Genomic DNA, 23,787 nt, shown 5'->3' on the forward strand with positions numbered 1-23,787 from the left:
TAAGGTTTCCATAGAGAGCAACGAGTTTATTGGTGTCATTCTTTTTTTTAAACAATGAGCCAGAGTGTTCCCTACACCCACTGTGAAAAATGAGCACTTCCCTATGCTTACGCTAAATCATTTCCCTCCATCATACTCAAAATCGAAGGAGGAAAATATTTGTGAAATTCAGATGTTTGTATTCAAAACCTTACAGAAACCTGAGCATTAGTAGGCACCATAACAGAATAAAGTAGCCCTACAAAGTAATGTAGGATGTTTGTATTTCTTCCTAATATTAATTAATACCTTCTAAATGTGCTCTAGATCAGTGGTCCCCAACCTTTTTTACAGACCGGCTGGGGAAGGTGGGGAACCCCCCACGCTTGTGCGCATGCACGAAGGATCAGGCATGCTCTCGTGGGGCACATGTGCACTTGTGCACATGTGCAAAGGGTGGTGCTCAGGGGCACTCGTGCACGTGCGAAGGGAGCGTGCACACATGTGCAAAAGGGCTGTGCAGGGGGGTGCGTGCAGGGGTGGGGGGAGGTGTGTCTCTGCGGCCCAGTACTGCTCAGGCCACGGACTAGCACTAGGCGATGGACCGGGGGTTGGGGACCTCTGCTCTAGATTCTAGGTCATACTCACCAGATGTACTGCTTCCTCGATCGGAGCTGTTGTAAGACCCTCCTGTATTCTGATCATAGTTTTGGTTGTATGGGATTGTTTGAGCATTATCATTTACTCGATAATCTGTAGATTTAATACAACAAGTTTATATTTCCATCAAACAAATAATTCCTTATGTACTGTACTTGCAAGTTGTCACAATACAGAGGAATATCTCCTTTTTGGAAAAAATGAGAGGATTGCTTACTGGCCTGTTTATTCTTGTTACCAGAAAAGTTCAGAAAAAAGCATCTTTATAACATATATGTTCTCATTAAGAGTTATACTCAGGATATGCAGACCATTAATCCAAAGGCTTACATGGTTTCTTCAGGGCTTGGAGGGGAGGTTCAGGTTAATATAATATATTAATACAAACAAATTTATATTACACTGCATATGCAAGAGAAGAGAGTCAAATACAGGGCACAACTAAAAGATTTTTAAAAGATTGGTGATGGCGGTGAGCAATTATCAAGCTGAATGGAGGCATACAAATAAGTAAGAACTACTAATACAGCATCTTTTTTTTTTTAAAAAAAGATTATATTAGAACCATAGCCATAAGACTATGAAATCTGGAACCTAGCACAAACAGGATTCTAGAGAGGTGTGTGTGTGTGTGCGGGCGCGTGTCCACACACACACACATACACAGACACATTTATAGTCTGGTATTTCATACAATTTGATGAGTAGGGGCAGACTGGCAATAGCCAATGCTATTTATATTATATATTTATATTATATATAGAACCTAATCCAAATAGATAAATGTTCCATCTAAGTATTTTCATATACTTGCTCCTTCCCTCTGTATGTGTCTACGTAAGGTGTTTCTTATCCATATAAAGTATCTTACTCATAAACTATCAATGGATAATGAGTGCATTTCTACTTCTAGTGAATTTTGTTGTATTCTAATAATTAAGGTTGTCTCATTAGTGACAATGGCAATTATAGATAATATTAACATTAATATTAACAAAATCTAAGGTTTGAAAAATTTATTTTCTTCCACAGGAATAAAGAATGTACCAGATAATACAATCATTTTTTTAAACTGAGGAATGATCTATTACATGCATGAAGGTTACTAGAACCTGAGTTTCACTTAATGGAACAAATAAAATAAGTCATAAACAAAGATACTGGATATGAAATAGGAACTATGAAGCACTGTGTGAACTCATCTATTTCTAGTTACACAGGCTAGGGATAAATGATCAGAAATACAGTTTTGTAAGAAGTTCAATAGTTTTGTAAGAAGTTTTTCCAGTAGTGACGTATAGAACTGAGAGCTGGACCATAAAGAAGGCTGAACGCCAAAAAATTGATGCTTTTGAATTGTGGTGCTAGAGGAGACTCTTGAGAGTCCCCTGGACTGAAAAGAAAACAAACTTATCCATTTTGAAGGTAATCAACCCTGAGTGCTCACTGGAAGGACAGATCCGGAAGCTGAGGCTCCAGTACTTTGGCCATCTCATGAGAAGAGAAGACTCCCCGGAAAAGACCCTGATGTTGGGAAAGTGTGAAGGCAAGAGGAGAAGGGGACGACAGAGGACGAGATGTTTGGACAGTGTCACCGAAGTTACCAACATGAATTTGACCCAACTCCGGGAGGCAGTGAAAGACAGGAGGACCTGGCATGTTCTGGTCCATGGGGTCACGAAGAGTCGGACACAACTTAATGACTAAACGATAACAAGAAGTTCAATATAAGAATGAGAGAGACTGGGAAGAATAAGATAAAACATTCATATTGGTATATAATGGTCTATAAATGTGTGTGTGTGTGTGTGTGTGTGTGTCTATATATACATACACATGTAAAGGTTCTCCTTGACATTTAGTCCAGTCGTGTTCAACTCTAGGGCACGGTGCTCATCCCCGTTTCCAACCCATAGAGCCAGCATTTGTCCGAAGATAGTTTCCATGGTCACGTGGCCAGCGCGACTAAACACGGAATGCCATTACCTTCCCACTGGGGTGTTACCTATTTATCTACTTGCATTTGCATGCTTTCGAGCTGCGAGGTTGGCAGTAGCTGGGACAAGCAACGTGGATTCGATCTTATGACTGCTGGTCTTCTGATCATGCAGCACAGAGAGGCTTCTGCGGTTTTACCTGCAGTGCTACCATATCCCTTTACACATACATAGGGGGCCTAATTCATATTTCCTGTAAGAACATGTACTTAATTGATAGTGTTAGATGACATCAGTGTACAGAAAAAGGAAAAAGAAATCAAAGGGATAAATCCCATGTTAGCATATTTTGTCTAAACCTAGACCTACTGAGGGAGGCCGACAGGGGCAAAGTGTCCCTGCTGGTCCTCCTCGACATCTCAGCGGCCTTCGATACCATTGACCACGGTATCCTCCTGGGGAGGCTCTCCGAGTTGGGAATTGGGGAACCTGGCCTGGCTCCGTTCCTTCTTGGAGGACCGTCCCCAGAGAGTGCAGCTTGGGGAAAGTGTCTCGGCTCCGTGGAATCTCAATTGTGGGGTTCCACAGGGGTCGATCATCTCCCCAATGCTGTTTAACATCTATATGAGGCCGCTGGGTGGGGTCATCAGGGGGTGTGGAGCCCAGTGTCATCAGTATGCTGATGATACTCAGCTCTACATCTCCTTTCCACCTACCGCAGGAGAAGCCGTTCTGTCCCTTCAGCGCTGCCTGGGGTCCGTACTGCAATGGATGCAGGAGAACGGGCTGAGGCTGAACCCGGACAAGACGGAGGTGCTAAGGGTGGGTGCCCCCACAGCCGGGAGTTTGGGAAACTCCCTCACTTTTGGGGGGGTGACCCTCCCTGCGAAGGATGGGGTACGCAGCTTGGGGATCCATCTTGACCCGACGCTCACTATGGAACCCCAGGTGGCGTCGGTGGTTCGAACCGCCTTCTACCATCTCAGGCGGGTAGCCCAGCTGCGGCCCTATCTCAATGTTGGGGCGCTCACCACTTTGGTGCATGCACTTGTACTCTCAAGATTAGACTACTGTAATGCGCTCTACGTGCGGCTGCATTTGAGGCTGCTGCGGAAACTACAGGTGGTGCAGAATGCGGCGGCCAGACTTCTCAGTGGAGTGAAAAAATTCCAACACATTTCACCCACTCTGGCCGCACTGCATTGGCTGCCCATCCGATTCTGCATCAACTTCAAAGTGTTGATGCTTACGTATAAAGCCCTAAACGGTTTAGGGCCTCGATATTTGGCGGAACGCCTTCTACCACCAAGATCTACCCGTGTCACTTGCGCGAGCCAGGAGGTGAGGCTGAGGAGCCTAATGCCGAGGGAGGCCCGGAAAGAAAAGACAAGAAATTTGGCCTTCTCGGCGGTGGCTCCTCGCCTCTGGAATAACCTTCCCCCTGATATTCGCCCGGCCCCCTCGCTGGGTATTTTCAAAAAGCAACTAAAAACATTGATGTTTCGGCAGGCCTCCCCCCCCTAGTTAATTCCTGACTCCTCTTTCCTTCTCTTTCCTAGTGTTTTATCCAATTGTTGAAAGTTTTCTACTTTGTATAATGGTTTTTATTATTGTTGTTCCCTTTGTTGTGAGCCGCCTAGAGTGGTCTATTGACTAGATAGGCGGGATATAAATAAAATAAATAAATAAATAAATAAATAAATAAATAAATAAATAAATAAATAAATAAATAAATAAATAGCTTAGTCCTATTTTACTATCCCACATCCATTTATCTATTCAATAAAAAATGAGTTAGCACAAACACATGCATAGATGTGCATCCTGAAAAACAAAATTATCAAAGTATTGAGGCTGTAATACTCACAGTAGTGTATCTGCATGTTCTACACACACTTTGTGTATGTGTATGTAACAATTTTTAAAACCCTATAAAACAAGTTGCGATAAAAAGTATATGGCAAACTATAATTAAAAATGGCACAGCCAACAACAAGGTAACATGCTGAATCATGAATCATGTCAGAGTCATATGCTCTCTGAATCATACTGGGGACAAATAGATCAGGTAATATACAGACTGATTTATTCTTGATTGATGCAACACTATTCTAATAGAACATGCCCTTTGCAAATCAAGTTATTAAGCAAACTGCATTTTCGCCTTTTTTGTTGTTTAGTCGTTAAGTCATGTCCGAGCACACCAGGCCCTCCTATCTTCCACTGCCTTCCGGAGTTTGCTCAAATTCATGTTGGTGGCTTCAATGACACTGTCCAACCATCTCGTCCTCTGTCAACCCCTTCTCCCGGGTCTGTTCCAGGGAGTCTCCTTGTGAGATGTTCAAAGTATTGGAGCCTCAGCCTCAGGATCTGTCCTACCAGTGAGCACTCAGGGTTGATTTCCTTTAGAATGGATACGTTTGATCTCCTTGCAGTCATGGGGACTCTCAAGAGTCTCCTCCAGCACCACATTTCAAAAGCATAAATTCTTCTTTAGGGGCGAGCTCTCACTACTGGAAAAACCATAGCTTTGACTATGTGGACCTTTGTTGGCAAGGTGATGCCTTTGCTTTTTAAGATGCTGTCTAGGCTTGCCATGGCTTTCCTGCCGTACTCCTTTCCCAATTTTGAACCAATCAGTTCTTCCACATCCAGTTCTAAGTGTTGCTTCCTGTCCCACGTATAGATTTCACAGGAGATAGATAAGGTGGTCAGACATCCCATTTCTTTAAGGACTTGCCATAGTTTGTTGTGTTCGACACAGTCAAAGGCTTTTGCTTAGTAAATGATGCAGAAGTAGATGTTTTTCTGGAACTCTCTGGCTTTCTCCATAATCCAGCGCATGTTAGCAATTTGATCTCTAGTTCCTCTGCCCCTTCGAAATCCAGCTTCTACTTCTGGGAATTCTTGGCCCACCTACTGCTGAAGCCTACCTAGTAGGATATGAGCATAATCTTGTTAGCATGTGAAATGAGAGCAGTTGTACGGTAGTTGGAGCATTCTTTGGCACTGCCCTTCTTTGGGATTGGGATGTAGACTGATCTTTTCCAATCCTCTGGCCACTGCTGAGTTTTCCAAACTTGCTGGCATATTGAGTGTAGCACCTTAACAGCATCATCTTTTAAGATTTTAAATAGTTCAACTGAAATGCCATCATCTCCACTGGCCTTGTTGTTAGCCATGCTTTCTAAGGCCCACTTAACTTCACTCCAGGATGTCTGACTCAAGGTCAAGAACCACACTATCTTGGTTGTCCGGGACATCCAGATATTTCTGGTATAATTCCTCTGTGCATTCTTGCCACCTCTTCTTGATGTCTTCTGCTTCTGTTAGGTCCCTACCATTTTTGTCCTTTATCATGCCCATCTTTGCACAAAATGTTCATTTAATAGCTCCACTTTTCTTGAACAGATCTGTTTTTTTCCTTTCTGTTTTTTCCCTCTGTTTCTTTGCATTGTTCTTTTAAGAAGCCCCTCTTGTCTCTCCGTGCTATTCTTTGGAAGTCTGTGTTCGGTTTTCTGTAACTTTCCCTACCTCCCTTGCATTTTGTTTCTCTTCTCTTCTCCGCTATTTGTAAGGTCTTGTTGGACAGCCACTTTGCTTCCTTGTATTTCCTTTTCTTTGGGATGGTTTTTGTTGCTGCCTCCTGTACAAAGTTACAGGGATCCATCAATGATTCTTCAGGCACTCTGTCCACCAAACTGAGTTCCTTAAATCTGTTCTTCACTTCCACTATGTATTAATAAGGGATTTGGTTTAGATTATACCTGACTAGCCCAGTGGTTTTTCCTACTTTCTTCAGTTTAAGCTTGAGCTTTGCTATAAGAAGCTGATGATCAGAGCCACAATCAGCTCCAGGTCTTGTTTTTGCTGACTGTATAGAGCTTCTCCATCTTTGGCTGCAGAGAACATAATCAATCTGATTTCAGTATTGCCCATCTGCTGATTTCCATGTGTAGAGTCACCTCTTGTGTTGTTGGAAAAGAATGTTTGTGATGACCAGCTTGCTCTCTTCACAAAAATCTATTAGCCTTTGCCCTGCTTCGTTTTGAACTCCAAGGCCAAACTTCCTTTTGTTCCTTTTATCTCTTGACTTCCTACTTTAGCATTTCAGTCCCCTATAATGAGAAGAACATCTTTCTTTGGTGTCAGTTCTAGAAGGTGTTGTAAGTCTTCATAAAATTGGTCAATTTCATCCTCTTCAGCATTGGTGGTTGGTGCATAAACTTGATTACTGTGATGTTGAAAGGTCTGCCTTGGATTTGTATTGAAATCATTGTATCATTTTTGAGATTATATCCCAGTACAGCTTTTCCCACTCTTTTGTTGACTATGAGGGCTACTCCATTTCTTCTATGGGATTCTTGCCCACAATAGTAGATATGATAATAGTCTGAATTGAATTCACCCATTTCCATCCATTTTAGTTCACTGACGTTCAGGATGTCAATGTTTATTCTTGCCATCTCCTGTTTGGCCACATCCATCTTACCAAGGTTCATAGATCTTACATTCCAGGTTCCTATGCAGTATTTTTCTTTGCAGCATCAGACTTTCCTTTCACTTCCAGGCACGTCCGCAACTGAGTGTCTTTTCTGCTTTGGGCCAACTACTTCATTAGCAATGGAGCTACTTGTACTTGTCCTCTGCTCTTCCTCAGTAGCATGTTGGATGCCTTCCGACTTGAGGGGCTCATCTTCCAGCGTCATATCTTTTAGCCTTTTGTTTCTGGTCATGGGGCTTTCTTGGCAAAGATACTGGAGTGGCATTGCCAGTTCCTGCTCCAGGTGGATCACGTTTAGTCAGAACTCTCCACTATGACCTGTCCATCTTTGGTGTCCCTGCACGGCATAGCCCATAGCTTCTCTGAATTACTCAAGCCCCTTCACCATGACAAGGCAACAATCCATGAAGATATTCCACACATTACAACAGAAAAATGTGTCCTTAAAAGACATAAAGCACATTCAGATGTTTCAGGTAAAATCTTAAATCAATTCATTTTAAGCTGATGTGCCCAGAGCAAAATATTTGGTGTAGTACTAAAAGTAGGATAATGAATGCAAAGAATAGGGCAAAAATTAGTTCATTTCCATTTTTAGAACCAGCCATAATGGAAGCCTACATATTTTCATATGCGACATTCCTGTCATTTATATGGATGTATAGGTTTAATTAGCTTTCATTCACCATTAGAAGAATGGAGTGACCTATTTTAAAATGTGAGTTCAATGCCTATACTTTGCATCTGGTTTATGAATTAAAGATGTGGTCTCAGTACCATCCAATCACTCATTTGTTATTATTAAATTTAGATTAAGCTCAAAGCCATGTGAAAAATTTTTTATTTAATTCTCTTTTAAGATACAGCCGCTTATTTTGTTAGAATAAATCCAATCTTCAAAGATTATTGTAGTGCTAATTAACTCTTTGAGTTTGTTAATTGGGAATTTCTAAATCTAAAGGACTTAGATGCCCACAGTGCTCGATTTCTCCTGGCAAGTTCTACACTTGAGTAACCAATTATAAAATCCAGAAATGATTTAAATAACTCTAGACCTACTGAGGTATAAGTAGTTTCATTTGTTTATAGAAACTGAGAACCTGAAAGTACAACTGAATTTCAGTCTTAAGAAATCTCCAGCACACATAGAAAGAATGCAAAATTCTAAAAGTGATTTACCTTTATTTAATTTGTTTTGTTCCATAATGTTGTACTGAACTGGTGCAGTCTCTTGTTTTTGTTGTGTAGATGGCTTCCAGTGTTTTTCATTTGAATCACCACTGCTGCTGTTGACATTATTGCTGATATTTGACTGGATGAGTTGGGTGGTTGCATAAGGAGTAGGCTGCCCTGGTTGGTTGACAAATCTTCCATCTTTTAGATTTGGGCTATTGAAAGTTTTCATCTCATTGATTTTGTTGCTTAAGTCCACATCACCATAAACTGTTGGGTCAGGTAGCATCAGATTGGTTTGCTTGTTTTCCAGCTGATTGTTGTAATTTGCTATACAGTCAGCTATCCCATGAAAGGAAAGGGGGGGGAAACAGGAAAGGTGCTCAGTTATAACACAAATTTTTATCCTTGAGATGCTTAATTTGTATGTGTACTTGTGTATGTGCACAATTTTATGATATAGTATTCCAAAGCAAAAAATAAAAATAAAAAGATAACAATATAGTTGCAGTGGACAGAAAAAAATATATAGATTTGGAGCTGTAGTTCAGAGACATGCTTTTTTAACTTTTCATGTATGCATCCCTATAATGGCATGACAGTCTTGATAACTACAGTTCTTTCCAGAAACATGACAAAATACTTCCTTCATCAAGGACCACGGTAATGACATCTGCTCACTCAACTGTTTTGATTGTAAGCTATCTGTACTTGTAGCACAACACATTTGATATCCAGCAATAGAATTAGTACTATCTTGCTTGTGTTAGGACCAGTATTTTACTCTGCAGCTCAAACTCAGTAGCCCAAATCCTATTGCTTAGTGTTTATCAACTGCACTACAGTAGACCCAATGAATCAATGAGGATTTGATGAGTCAACTCCTCTATAGCACAAAAGATGGAGGAGAGTGTTGGACATTTACTGGCACCTTAAATATTGCACAGGTCTAGGATGATGGGTATTTGATTGTGGAAGGAACAGAGCTCTGGATGAGGAATCTAATAACGTTAATGCCTCAATACTAGGATTCAGCAACCTTAAAAGTTCTAGAATATGTGTTATTTAGCTTCTATCAATGTAGTCTAGTAAATAGAAATGGGTAACTTTAATTAGTCTATCTGAATAACACTGAGAATAAATAAGCAAGAGCTAACAGAACCTAAGTTCAAAGTTAAGTCTTTTAATTACATTTACCTGGCCGGCTGTATGTGGTGAGGTTAGTATCACTGTTTCCATTTCCTGAGGTGCAGCAGTTTATGGAGCAATCATTATGATTATTCCCGGTGTTCGGCCATGTATCTGCAAGCCATGGCTGAGCAGCAGGTTCATTGATGTTTAAAAGACCTGGCCTTCAGAAGACAGAGACAATAATGTACAAAATCAGCATATTTTAAAAAAGAAGCCATAACTTAAAATTTCACAGTGGCTGCTGAAAAATCTTTTAACAATGCTCCTGTGAGCACAGATGGTTTGCTGTATGGAAATCGCTGCCACAGGGAGAACTTGGAGCAGCATCCATGAGTTCACTGTATGAACCTCCGTTTCTTAATATCTGCTATGGAAGTCTAACATTTTGTAAAACTTTTTATGTGTGGAGCACCTCAGGCCTTTCTATTTCTAAACTTTGTTCGCAGAATGACTTATATTATCTTTTGCTACTGAGCAAATGTAATGTAATGTTCTTCTTTCGACTGGAATTTTCTTACATCAGCTTCTGCATCTGGTGCGAACCCGTTCTTTTTACCGCTTTGGCTTTATGTCATGGGATTGTATTCTTTAATATATTTCAGCTCCTGAATTTTGCACTTCTCAACGCACTGCACCATTTATTAACTCTAGTAAGCAACAGTATCTATTGCTGTCCTTGACAAGACAAATTCCCTCATATGAGTTGTCCTCTACTTTGGTTTTCACTTCACACTTTTCCTTCAAGTCTCTCTTTAAAATCTGACTTTTTGTTAAACCTGGCACTTCACAATGGTCCTCTTCATTAAAACAAAGCTTAAATGTTTGCAAATACTTTTGCTCCTATCCACCTCTTGGTACTTTTGCACCTGTGTCCTTTGTTCTTTCTCCTATTCATTCTGAAAATCAAAATTGTAGGCTCACTTGGAAAAAAATTGTGCTTCTTGCTTTTGTTATTCTGTAAGACCTTACAAACACTGATGGTATAATGGACCCCTTTTAAGAAAAAAGCAACAAAATAAATACTTTAATAAATAAGTGTACTAGTAATGTATAAATGAGATAGCATTTTTATTCAATATTCTGAGTAAACAACTAAGCAATGCTTAATTCCTAAAATGCAAAGCCTGCTCAAACATTGTACTTCCCTTATCTGGAACCCCCAATTTCAATCCATAGATTTTCCCCCCTGCTTTTTAGTATTCGGCGATGAGGAAAAGGCAGTATCTTCACACACAATGAACCTGTGGAATTCACTGCTGCAACAAATGAAGACTGTTGCCAATTTGTATAGTTTTAAAGTGAGAATGGACAGATTCACAGAGGATGACGATATCTATGTCTATGTATATTCCTTCAATTTTTCTCTCTGTATATCAGTTGCTGAGAAGAATACCAGGAGAAAGATGATGTTGCATGCAAGTCCTGCTTATAGGTTTCCCATGAGCAACTGGCTGGCTACTTAATGAACAGAATGGTGGAATCGGTAGGCCTTCGAATGACTTTTCTTAACTGCATAATTAATTCAGTATATACTAGCCCACTATTTAGTTTATTTCCACTATTTAATCTGGTTAGAACTAAGTTAATAAGCAAAATTATAGTTTCTGCAATCAAATGTAGGTTTGGTAGAACAGCCATTCTCAGTGGGGACCATATGGCCACCTGAAACATTTGAAGGGGGCCACAGACTGGAGAAAATTCTTCACACACCATATCATAAGGTTTGTTTGTGACTTCTATAATATTGATTCAGCCTAAATTCCTTTCATATTGTGTTCATGGCTGTGACAAAAAAGTATTGAGAATGGCAAACAAGTGTAAAAATTGTCACTGACTTCTTAAAACATGCAACAAAAGAAGGTGTTAACTCAGTTTTGGACAATGAACTTCAAGAAGGATGCTGACAAATTGGAACAAGTTTAGAGGAGGGCAACAAGGATGATCAGGGGGCTGGAAACCCTATGAGGAAAGACTGGATGAATTGGGCATGTTTAACCTTGAGAAAAGACTGAGGGGAGATATGGTAGCACCTTTCAAATACTTGAAAGGCTGTCATACAGAATAGGAGCAAGATCCATTCTCGATCATCCCAGACTGAAGGACACACAACAGTGGGCTTAAATTACAGGAAGCCAGACTTTGGTTGAATACCAGGAAAAACTTTGTAACTGTTAGAGCAGTATGGCAATGGAACCAATTACCTTAAAACGTAGTGAGTGCTCCAACTTGGAAGCATTCAGGAGAAATTTAGACACCTTGCAGATGCCCTTTGATTTGTATTCCTGCAATGAGTAGGAGCTTGGACTCAATGGATTTATGGGCCCAACTTCATTGTTCTATGATTCTATGATTAATTAAGTTAAATTTGTCTGGTATTTATGAAGAAAACCTATGAAAATCAAGGTCAAGAGGGGATGCAAACATCTTTTCTAATGATTTTAAAGTGAATAAAACGAAAAGGAGATAGTAGAGGAAAATATACAATGATACAATCAGCAATGGGAGGAGAGGATTATACTTTAATGTCTACTCTCCAAATGTAAATCATACTAATTTCTTTAAGGAATTTTGAAGGATTTGGAAAAGAGGAGGAAACGGTTTGTAATAATGGCAGGTAATTTTAGTATGATGACAGAGATAGAAAAAAGATAAATTAAATTCTATTACTTAAGAATCCTTGTGGTGCAGTGGTTACACTGCAGTGCTGCGGCAAAGACGCTGCTCATGACCTAAGTTCCTGATTGACTGGGTAGCTGGATCAATGTTGACTCAGCATTCCATCCTTCCAAGAGTAGTAAATTGAATACCCAGCTTCCTGGGTGGGGTGGGATGTGTAGCCTGCATAACTGAACTGTAAACTGCTCAGAGAGTGGTTTAAGCACTATAGGATGGTATATAAGCAGCACACTTTACTGAGAAAATTAATATGATTTTTGAAAAGGTTTTCATGTTATTCTCCTCCGTTCATAAGAGTTACTTCAGAATACATTATATATTTGTATCTAATAGTTTGATTTTGAGAGTACTTAATGCAAATAACAGATCATGCTTTGCACATATTAAAATTAAATATGACCACAGAGAAGTTAAACGATAGAGATTAGATACTAGCATTTTTCTGCAAAAGAAAATAATACATAAAATAGAAAAGGAAATGATGGAATGATGGGAAATAAATAACAGACCCTACTGACTCTGAAGAATTTTTTTTTCATAAATCAAAGTATTAAAATATTTATGGTGATACGAAAAGAGAACTGTTTTTATTACTAAATACATTAAAGAAGCTCAAAATTGTTTTATGCTAGGAAGGCGAATGGAAAACCTGACTCGGAGAGTGCTAAATGTAATAAATGGAATATCTAAACAAAAGGTAAAAATTGGTGTAATTTCATTATATATATATATTAAGCCAACATTTAAAAAGGATAATTACAGTACTAGGTTTTGATACATGTTTTAAAAGAATAATAGGTCAGTTGTATATATAACAAAAAATAAATAAATAAAAGCAAACAGAAAGATTTTGGTGATCATTCATCTTGTGGAGGTTGTGCAGCAAATTCTCATGGGTAGCTCCGAAATTATATGTTTTTATTGAAGTCCCACAGTCTTATGGCCACTGTTGGGGGCCAGGTATAGCTTCTTAGGTGGAGATAGGTATAGTATACCTGGCCCCCAACAGCAGCCAAGAGACTTTTGGACTTTAATAAAGACATACAATTTTGGAGCTACCCACAAGAACTTGGTGCATAGCCTGAGGAAATTTTATTATCAAAAGCCCGGTTTGTTTTCCCCCCCTTCCTCCAATAAAGATATCACCCGTTCCTTCGTTTGTATTGTTTTAGGCACCACATGGCCTTTTCCTGGCTTTTGCTAGAATATTGAAGCCATGTCAATAAGAATAAAAGGTAAAATCATAATTTAGTTTGGAATGGTACTTTACTGAAATTGAATCAAGTAGATGATAATTATTCTAAGGTGTGCTGAAGAGGGCAGCAGAAAGTAGGGACTTTTTCTCATACAGTGGTGCCTCGCTAGATGATGATAATCCATTCCACTGAAATCGCTGTTTAGCAAAATCATCGTCTAATGAAAAGCATTTCCCCATTGGAATGCATTGAAACCTGTTTAATGCATTCCAATAGGGAAGAATCGTCATTGTCTAGCGAAGATCGGCCATAGGAAAGCCGCTCTGCGAACCGCCGATCAGCTGTTTAAATAGCTGTCCCTGCGAAACTTAGGTCCTGGAAACACCCGTTTTGCGAGCACCGAAGCAGGGACCAAATATTATCCAGCAAAATTCCCCATAGGAATCACTGTTTCGCGAATCACCATACCTGCTTCGCTAACCGATTATCGCAAAATGAAGATTTTCGCACAGCTGATTGGCGGTTTCAAAATGGCCCCCGGGTTAAAAAATGGCCACCCGCTGTTTTCTGGGACAGATTCCTCACTGCACGGGCAGTGAAAATGGCGGCACTATGGAGGATCTTCGCTGGACAGTGAGTTTCAAGTCCATAGGAATGCATTAATCGGGTTTTTATGCGTTTCTATGGGCTTTTAAAAATTGCTTTACGATGTTTTTGTTCTACAGCGATTTCACTGGAACGAATTAACATTGTAATGCGAGGCACCACTGTACAGCTATACGGGGACAATATATTGATTTTATATTAAGGGGAAGGAGTAACGCCCATTGCAAAGACTCAATACAGTTCTGGAATAGAGATGGATTTATTTATTTATTTATTTATTTATTTTTATATGCCCTCTTTGTCTTAAAAGATCCGAGGTGTTTACAGTATTAAAATAAACACCGTTGGTGTGAAGATAAAGCTCTTCATCTGCTTGCAGAAGGTCAACAAAGATGGGGCAACTCTCCTGTTCCAGAGTCTAGAAACAGCAAAAGAGAAGGCCCTGTCCTGTGTTCCCCATCATATGCACCTGTGAAAATGGTAGGACTGAGAGGAAGGCCTCCTCTGATTATCCTAATACCCAAGTAGGGCCATAAAGGGAGATGCAATCTTTTAGATTGAGTGGACCCAAGCTGCTTAGGGCTTTATAGGTTAAAACTAAAGATCGGGATGAATATAAAAATGGATTGCTTTTTCTGACAAATGTAGCTGATTCATTAAATATTTGTTAATCTGTATTTGTAGGTTCCAGAGACCTCCACGAATACGAAGGGATGAATATCAACCCGTTTTCATTTGTCCTTCATATTAAAAAAAAACCCACAAAAAGACCATTCTGTCTACCAGACACCGATAAGCTGATCAGCAGCAGAAAGGCAGCCACCACCCCACACAGCCACCCCATGCCACAGCCTACCCCCACCCCCTTCCTTTCCCTACCTTAGGCCCCACCCCCACCGACACCCTCTTACCTTAAACGCGGCTGCTGAGGTCTTCTGGCCTTGGAGACACACATGTCTGCCTTAAGGGAATCCAGGCTGTCCTTTGCAAATATGGCAGCTGCAGCTTCCCTACCCTAAATGAAGCTGCAGCCCCCATCTTTGCAAATGGCAGCCAGTCTCCCTTTTTACACGCCGTTGCTGTAAAGGCCTGATAGAGACCTGGCAGCAGCTACTAATATAAGGGGTGTGTGGTGGGTGTGGGATGGGGGCAAAGGTAGGGAAAGAGAGGCTATGTGGGGGAGTCTGTTAGGGTGGCTGGCTGTATGGGGGGGGTGGCTGCCTATTTGCTTCTGATCAGCTGATTGGTGGCCAGTAGGCAGAATGGGCTTCTGTGCCATGTGGTAAACTCTCTTGGGGGGACCCAATTTGTGGGTGAATAACTCAGATGTTCGCTATCCAATCTTCACCAAAATTGGCAGATGTGTTGGGGAAAGACATAGGAAGCTCCGTTGTGATTCTAGAGTCTCTAAGTACCCGGGGGCAGCTTTCTTGGGGTGTCCCCTTTGTGACTATATAACTCGGGGGTCCGTGATCCAATGTTCACCAAACTTTCAGGAATTGTAGAAAAGCATCCGAGGAAGCTTCCCTGCAAATTAGGTATGTCTAGTGGTTGGGGGCCAGTGTTATAGCCATTTAAAGTGCAGACAAATCAACAGATTGATTTGTTTACTCGTCAAAAAATATCTGTATATTCATATTTGTTGATCCGTTAACCTCGACGAATAATGGATCAGAACAAATCACCATTTTTTAAAATTTCTTCCCATCTCTAGTTAAAACCAGCACTTTGAATTGTGCCTGGAAATGGATCAGCAGCCAGTGCAGCTGCTGTAATATGGGAGTTATATGTTCCCTGTAACCAACCTCAGTTAACAATCTGTCTGTGGCATTTTGGACTTTCTGAACATTTTCCTAAGGCAGCCCCATGTAGTGTGCATTGCAGTAATCCAGATGAGATGTAATTGAAACCTGTTCATTTAAAGGGTAAATGACTATAGGTTGTTACTCTCAAATGGTCCTGGGGAGGGAAGCACTGTGTATTTAGATATTTGTTTGATTAGAGGTTTTTCTAATGTTTTTGCTTTTTTCTATAAATTAAAAAAAAATCTCACATACTGTCAGTTGTTTACTGCATGATGCAAAACTATTTACAAATAAAAAAAGAATTTGAGAAGACCACATAGATATTTGAAAGCAGTTTGATGTGAACATTGCTGCCCCTTGTTTCTTTTAAACATGTTAAATAATACGTACATGGATTTGAAAGTACTGTTTTACACAGTTAAAACAAAAATTGAAGCCAGAAACAGACATTAGAGATAGCCTGTGACTGAAAAAGAGATTCTTAACTAATGGGTATATCCTGAGTGTCCCAGCACATGCTTCTCTCACCCCTGTCATTATACAGATTAAATTCTTTTGTTTGATTTTTGGTCTTCAGAATGTAAGCAGAGGGCTCCTCTGAAATCTGATTTCATAGGCGTGGAAAGATCTGTATTAATATACTCGGCCCCAATTACAGGAGATCTCTAACTTTGTTTCTGTCCTCACAGATATACAGTGGTACTTTGAAAGACGATTACCCCTCAAAATGACGAATCTGCATGACGATGAGATTTACAACCACCATTTTGCTTCGCAAAACAGTGATTCCTATGGGGGAATTTCGCTGGACGGCGATTTGGTCCATGCTTCACGGACCATTTTTTCGCAAGACGATTTTTACAGCTGATTGTCGGCTTCGCAAAATGGCTTCCCTGGGGCGATCTTCGCAAAACGGTTGTTTTCGGGCCCGTTTTTCACAAGACAGCGATTTAAAACAGATGATCAGCACTTTGCAAAGCGACTTCCCTATGGGCGATTTTCGCTGGACGACGACAATTTTTCCCCATTGGAACGCATTAAACGGATTCCAATGCATTCCAGTGGGGAAACACTTTTCGCAAGACAATGTTTTTCACAAGACAGCTATTTCAATGGAATGAATTAACATCGTCTTGCGGGGCACCACTGTACATGATTCATAATAATGCTAATCCTCTTATTTCAAATGAGATGCTCAGACACTACTTGCAAAAAGTCAACATCAAACTTACAAATCCCCCTCAGAATTGTATTTTTGAAATTTTTCCACCCTATATATTACTTTCTTCAATATAACAAAATGAGTCTCTGTTGCCTGATATGTTAGCAAAATAATAAAAGAAACAAATAAGTTACATTCATTTGGGACTTACTTACATTCTACAAAATTAAGTAAGTACAGTTATGAACAGAAATATGTAATGGAACATGAAATTCAGCAAGACTACATAAATACTCCTTTGTGCTACAGAAGAAACCTCTTCTGTCTTCTAATATAACTTCTAATGCGACCAGATATAACTTGATCCAACATCTATCTTGATCCATGTGTACCAACCCCTTTCTTTTATATCCCTTCCAGTAAGAAATATACAAAACAACTTCCTGCCAGCAAATGTTTACTGTAAGTCCCACAGTTCTGGGCATTATTTGCAATAATACATTGCAAGGGAAAAGAGCTATTTATAACTTATTTCTCTGTGGGAAAAGAGACGCTATAATATGGCATTTGACAGACCGAACTATCCCTTGTGGTTACCTAAAAGAGCTATGCCATATCTCATCCCCCTCCCTCGCCCTGGAAGAAACTGGAATTTAACTGTTAGAAATACAAACTACAGGATAAGGTCAAATGGCATAACAGGCACCTTTCTGGATTCATCTGATCAAGGGAAAAAAAGGATTACATGGACAAGTTAGAAAGCACCAACAGTGGAATAGAAAATGACATAAAGTTGATGAAAAGACAAGGAACACAGGTGTATGTCTCCAGCACATTCATAAAGCATTTTGTGGTGATGGATATTTGTGAACTACCTTGCATTACAGGCCATCAAATATTATTTCTAGTCCTTCCAGATAGTGTTTCTAATTCTGACTTCAGGTTGATAAGGTAAACAGAGGAGTGAGGGCTCTCATTTCCTCAGGGATAAAAAGAACTCTACCCCCTGTGAAATGGCAGATACAATAGAATGTGATCAACAAAACACTTTTAGCTGATTTAATTTTCTATTAAAACAGCTTTCTACAGTCACTTGAGCTCCAAAATACAGTGAAACTCTAGCTGTTAGTCTATGCCAGAAACAGATGCACTGCTTAGGCCACAGGGCTACTGCATTATCACTGCACAGGAGTGCAGTGATGTTATTATGCAGCAAAGCAAATCAACATTCTATAAGGCATTTTGAGAAATGGGTCACCCAAAACAAAAATGTGTAACTTTGGAACTACTGTAGGCCAAGTTTGGCACCGATGTAGCAGATGGTCTGTTCCTTGTCTGCATCAAATTTTGGGAGTTTGGGCAAAGGATTTTTGAGATTTGATTTTTTAAATTGTAAAACTGGTGCAGAAACAACCAGTCTTTAACACCCTCAGATTTAAAACAGTGTGCTGTTTATATATCACCCCATAGTGCTTGAAGCACTCTCTGGGTGGTTTACAAATTAATTATGCAGTCTACACATTGGCCAACCCCAGCAAGCTGGATACTTAATTTACTGACCTCAGAAGGATGAAAGACTTGAGTCGGCTACCTGGGATTGAAGTCAGATCGTGCACAGAGTTTTGACAGCAGTACTGCACTATAACCACTACACCACAGGGCTCTACAGTTTTATAGTAAGACTTCTGGATTTAAAAAAAATGTGCTTATAGTTTTCTCACAACTGTATGGGTGTCTTCACTATATTTTGGACTTCCTACTTTGAAAAAGGCTACAGAGAATACAGAAAATTTTAAAAAATACACTCAACCCTAGACTTACGAACATCCCTAGATATGAACTTTTTGATTTACGAACGGCTCTGTTGGCAAAAATTGGCATCAACTTGCAAATGGAGCTCGACCTACGAATGAGATTGAGGCTCTGCTTGCAAGTCAATGCCATTTTTTGTGAACGGAACCGTTCGTAAATGGCTCCCTGCAAAAAGGGCAGAAAATTCTAATTTCCCGCCCTTTCTCCCTGCCTTTTTGCCTTCATTGCTCTCAAAGGGCTTTCCGCCCAACATCGGAGCAAGCCATTTGAGAGCTCTGAAGGCACCGATCACAGCGGCAGGGACCCCCAGGGAGGTCTCCCATGGTGGTGGGCAAGCCCTGGGAGACCTCCTTGGGGGTCCCCTCCACCGCGATCAGCACCTTCGGAGCTCTCAAACGGCTTTACCTCCGACATCGGAGCAAGCCCTTTGAGAACTCCGAAGCCAAAAAGGCAGGGAGAAAGGGCGGGAAATTCAAATTTCCAGCCCTTTTCCTCTGACTTTTTGCCTTTTGAAATGCTGGAACAGATTAATTCCATTCCCATGCATTTAAATGGGAAATGGTACTTCGATGTACAAACTTTTCGACATGCGAAATGGATTAAGTTTGTAAGTCGAGGTACCACTGTAACAAGCTTTGGGAGTTGCTTGGAATTATTGCAGATGACTACCAAGATGAATCAAAGGCTTCTGTTCTTTGCCCAGTAGGTCTATATATCTCTATATGACTCGTGGAGAAGTCAAACACCCTCCAAGGGCCTGACCTGGGCATACCTGCCCTTGCTACTCTGAGCCTCCAGCATTGGTGCTTTGTGGCACAAACCAGAAAGAAAATACAAGAACTCCACATCCGACAGTGGTTAACATGTGTGTGTGTGTGCGTGTGTGTAAAAAACAGCCTGAGGTCAAGATAGGGTTAGTGAAGTGAACTCGTTGCAGTATGAAATTGTGGTTTGAAACATCTGTTCAAAAATTTGCTGAGACCTCTGTTCAAATTACAATAAAACCTCCATTGTTTGAACTAAGGGGAAAAGGGAGAGCTCCAAATCAAGAATCTATGCAGTTCTGGAGAGGAGGACAATAGAAGAAGAAGAATGAGAAGAAGAAGAAAAAGAAGAATATGGCAAGAGGTCCCGTATATGGTGGTGGGGAACACTGTTATTGTGTTGTAAGTGTATATGTTTTATGTATATGATTTGTTTTTGTTACAGTTATAAATAAATAAATAAAAATTTAAAAAAAAGAAAATGTCTGAAAACCTCAATGATTACTGCTTTCTTTAAGCGTTTGAAGCACTGGGTGGATTATTTGCATCCTTATTAACTCTCAGAAAGTCTTGTGCTTACTGTGTGCATGTGCTTTGTATTTGTAAAAGGAGAGAATGCTAGAGAGCAAATGAGAAAGAACTTGAGGAGAGAGAAAGAGCTCTTTGTGTTGCTTCTAGCTGGTGCCAAGGAAATGCCTGTGTGGCATTAACATTTCTCAGAAAGGTGTCTCCCAGTCTCCACGTCTACAGCATATATAGATCATGAACACGAAATTTAGCAAGTGCCCTTCCCCCCACTTATGCACCGGGGGGGGGGAAAGGCTGAACGTAGCTAGTATATTGAGCAACCAATCTCAATGGGGGCAGTATGACTCCCTGGGGGGCCCTGGCACATTTGATGGGGGGCACAGAATGGAAACAATTCTTCACACATCACCTTATAAGGTTCAGTATGGTGACTTATACAATCCTGATTCAGACTATATGTGTTTATGGTCATGGCCAAAAAAAAAGGTTGAGAATGGCTGCTCTAGAGTTACATTTGATTTAGGCTATACTCTGTAATATTATGGCATCAGCTTAATAGGTGGTCTTTCCAACTTTATTTTGAATAGGCAGCAAAGCTGGTGTACGGGTGGGGAGAGGAAATCTTCCAGAGATACCAGCAGTTGTGGTACATGACACTGTCCTGACACAAGTAACTATCTCCATAACTGAGCATGCCTATAAAGAAGGATTGAATGAAAAAGTAGCATTGGTTAAGTCATTTAAGACGGAACAGCATCTTCATTTCTTAGAATACAGTAGCTTCATTTTTATGTACCTCTTTAAACATTTCCAGCAGGCAATGGTCACTGTAATGTTTTACGTTTTTATGTTTTCCAATTAAAGCTTTTTTCCCATTACTATCCTCGCTGCTTTTTAAAATTCTCCTAAAATGCCACAGTTTAGATAATTTAGCTCTCTGTAATAATCCTTCATAGCAGATGTACTTGTATTTTGAAGTTGAAGTGCTCCCTCTGCTGTGGTTTTTCTGAGGTACGTTTGCTCAAGTCCAAAGTAACTGAACTATAGCTTATTCTATTGCATTATATTTTAGAAACCAGCAAGAAACAATATTACCTGCTTCCACTGCTTACGGCTTCTCCTCCTCTTTGATACGTTACTAAAATGTGAAATAAAAATAGTACAGTGGTTAAGTTAATTTTTTCAGTGTGTTCTCCCTGGATTTGGAAAAGAGCACTACATAACTATTTTTGTACCTTGTTGTCAAATTTAAAGCAGTTCCCACAAATGTAAATATTGTAAATGTGGGCCTTTATTGTATGGTACCATAGTGCCACCTACATATCACTATCATTCCACGGTTTCTTCCTCCCATAAAACTAAACTAAAAATTAAAAAAAAATTTTTTGGCGCCACCACTGTGTCTTGTACTTTATAAAACAGACTGTAATATACTATAGATGAATATTTCCAAACGTTTCTAGATAAAGGGAAATAGTTTAGACAGGATAATGGCTGAAAAATGTTATTAAAGAGAAAGCTCCAAATAAACTTGCTGTACTTTAGCTGCTGCTTCCAGGTTAAGCAATGGGTTAATGAAAATTAGCTTCGGTGCAAATGATGATGGATTCCTCAGCTATGCAGTTCCAAAACCAGGAATGTGTTTTAAAAGGCAGCCAAATTCTCTTCCTTAGAAGAACTCCAAAGTGGGGGTCTGCAAGCCAGAGATAACTGCTTGCAGCGATTACAATAACAGGATTAAATCACAGCAGCCAATGGTATGTGGGCCTTTTACTGAGAGTGCTGCTAAAGATGAGTGCCTGTTACCATTTAAATTCAGTGGAACTAAACTATTTGGATTCTGAATTATAGAAAGAAAAGTTTTAAGTTTTAAATACAGCCAGCATTTCAAACCACTCCTTGTCAAATCTTCCTGCTGGGTGTTGTGTAGCTATCGCTTATTGCACCAGTACTAATTCCAATATTTTCATCTTTACAGTCCTAAAAAGTCATCTTCTATGAGAAATCAGACACTGAGTATAAACATACTTAAATGTAAGCTTCTGAATAAATTCACCAATACTAATTATATGCTTAAATTTATCTATTTTTTTATTTTCTCTCCAGAGCCCAGATTGAAGCTGAGAACAGTCTAGTAAGTGTATTAGACACATGCTGGAAAACAGTTCTGAAAGTTGAAATAACCATGCTTAAATATATTGTATAAAAATGTTCATATTCCTACAGGAATCCATTAGTCCCAGCATCAACAACATTAATATCTAAATACTGTACATAATATCTGATTATCATAATGATACAATAATAATGACTTTCTGAACCATTATATGTTTAAGCCATAAATCTTCACAAGCAGTGGCTACATACTTGATGCTAGGACTGTTGTTTTTTTTTAACATTAACGGGTGGTGTTTTTTTTAATGATACCAATTTATGAACAGAGATCTATACACAAAATATAACATTAGTTCAAACTAGAGAAGACTCACTGAAGTGGATGGGACGTCTTTAACTCCTCTTTGATTCCACTGGGCCTAACAGCAAGTCGTGTCCAATCTTATAAGGACACCTGGCCTTGTTATGGATCGAGTTCAACATTTTTTTAATAAATAAGGGTATCCGTGAAACATTTAGCTCATATCTGTCAGGATCAGTGTGCCAAGTACAGATAGACTATCATGATTCACTGCTGAAGTTCAGGGTAATTACCAGGTGAAGTTTAATACCAATTACTTTGCTTTTTCATATTTTATATCTTTTGCTGTTCCTATGGCATGATGTTTGTCAGTGTTCAGAGTGAAAGAAGTTTTGCTACACAGGGAGTTACAAACAACATCAAACTTAACAGAGATTTTCCAACTTCCTTTAGATGACTCTCTGCTTAAGGATTAAACAGTGGTCCCTAATCAACAGAAGGGAATGCTGTTTTCCCTTATACAAAGCCCTTTATTACTGAACAGTTCATTGTGTAAGATAGGATATAAATGGAGAGATTTGCAATAATGGAGGCCAACAGAATTCAACTATTCTATAAATTGGTATGGAAGACTATGAGATGTGCTGCAGCCTTTCAAAGAATATAAAAAGTTACACTTCAGATAGCAGTGATACATTGATAACATAGGTACAAGGATGTTAAGGATACCTTAAGTAACATTAGTGGTGCTTCTGTTATATAATATGGTGCCTTGTTATAAGGGAAAAGGGAAAAGAGGAAGTGACATAGTATCACACAGGGGCATGCCGAACCGACAAGGGAAAAGTGCAAATATATACCTGTTGGTGTGAAGGTAAAAGACGGGACTGAAAAATCAAAACATAATAAAAACCAGTTATTAAGCTGAAGAAAGAAAGAGAGACCGTACAACATTAGTATAAATCAAGGCAGCAACAGAACATAAAGCAAGGGTAAATACACCCACAGCGGTGTGTGAATAAAACAAAACTTGTGATTTTAAAAAGAAGCTTTTTTCCACAGATACACTTTTTGAAGAAGAATGACATTCTACTGCAGTATGCTCTTGAGAGAAATAAGAGTGTGGTTTAGCCTCTGAATGACCTTACTTTAGAGCATTATATTTTGTTGCAGCACCATGTACAAATAAAGATCCCACAGTATGTAAAATTAAAGCAGACTTATGCTTACTTTTACAAGTGTATGCAAGATTTTGCTTGACTTTTAATTTCACTGCATCAAACAAATAGAATAATATAGGCACTTACTCATTTGGTAAGGGATCTGAAAGTACTAGGAGCAACTATAAAATAGCTTGGTTTTATTTTACGTGGCCCTG

At 39.6% G+C, this 23,787-nt stretch overlaps 1 protein-coding gene across 6 annotated transcripts in view; it reads right to left on the reverse strand.

Annotated features, from left to right (window-relative positions):
• Positions 1 to 23,787, reverse strand: part of ROBO1 (roundabout guidance receptor 1) — a 769,638-nt gene that overhangs the window by 35,689 nt on the left and 710,162 nt on the right. For 5 of the 6 annotated variants that reach the window (XM_072994024.2, XM_078388993.1, XM_078388992.1 and 2 more), the window contains 5 exons: positions 23,270 to 23,296; positions 21,089 to 21,131; positions 9,451 to 9,605; positions 8,260 to 8,595; positions 628 to 732 (listed from right to left, as the gene is read on the reverse strand). In XM_072994024.2, coding sequence (XP_072850125.2) covers positions 628 to 732; positions 8,260 to 8,595; positions 9,451 to 9,605; positions 21,089 to 21,131; positions 23,270 to 23,296 — 666 coding nt within the window. The remainder of the gene's footprint in view (positions 1 to 627; positions 733 to 8,259; positions 8,596 to 9,450; positions 9,606 to 21,088; positions 21,132 to 23,269; positions 23,297 to 23,787) is intronic. The other variant, XM_072994023.2, reaches the window with a different exon arrangement.

The sequence above is a fragment of the Pogona vitticeps genome, chromosome 3 (assembly GCF_051106095.1).
Source record: "Pogona vitticeps strain Pit_001003342236 chromosome 3, PviZW2.1, whole genome shotgun sequence".
Lineage (NCBI taxonomy): Eukaryota > Metazoa > Chordata > Lepidosauria > Squamata > Agamidae > Pogona > Pogona vitticeps.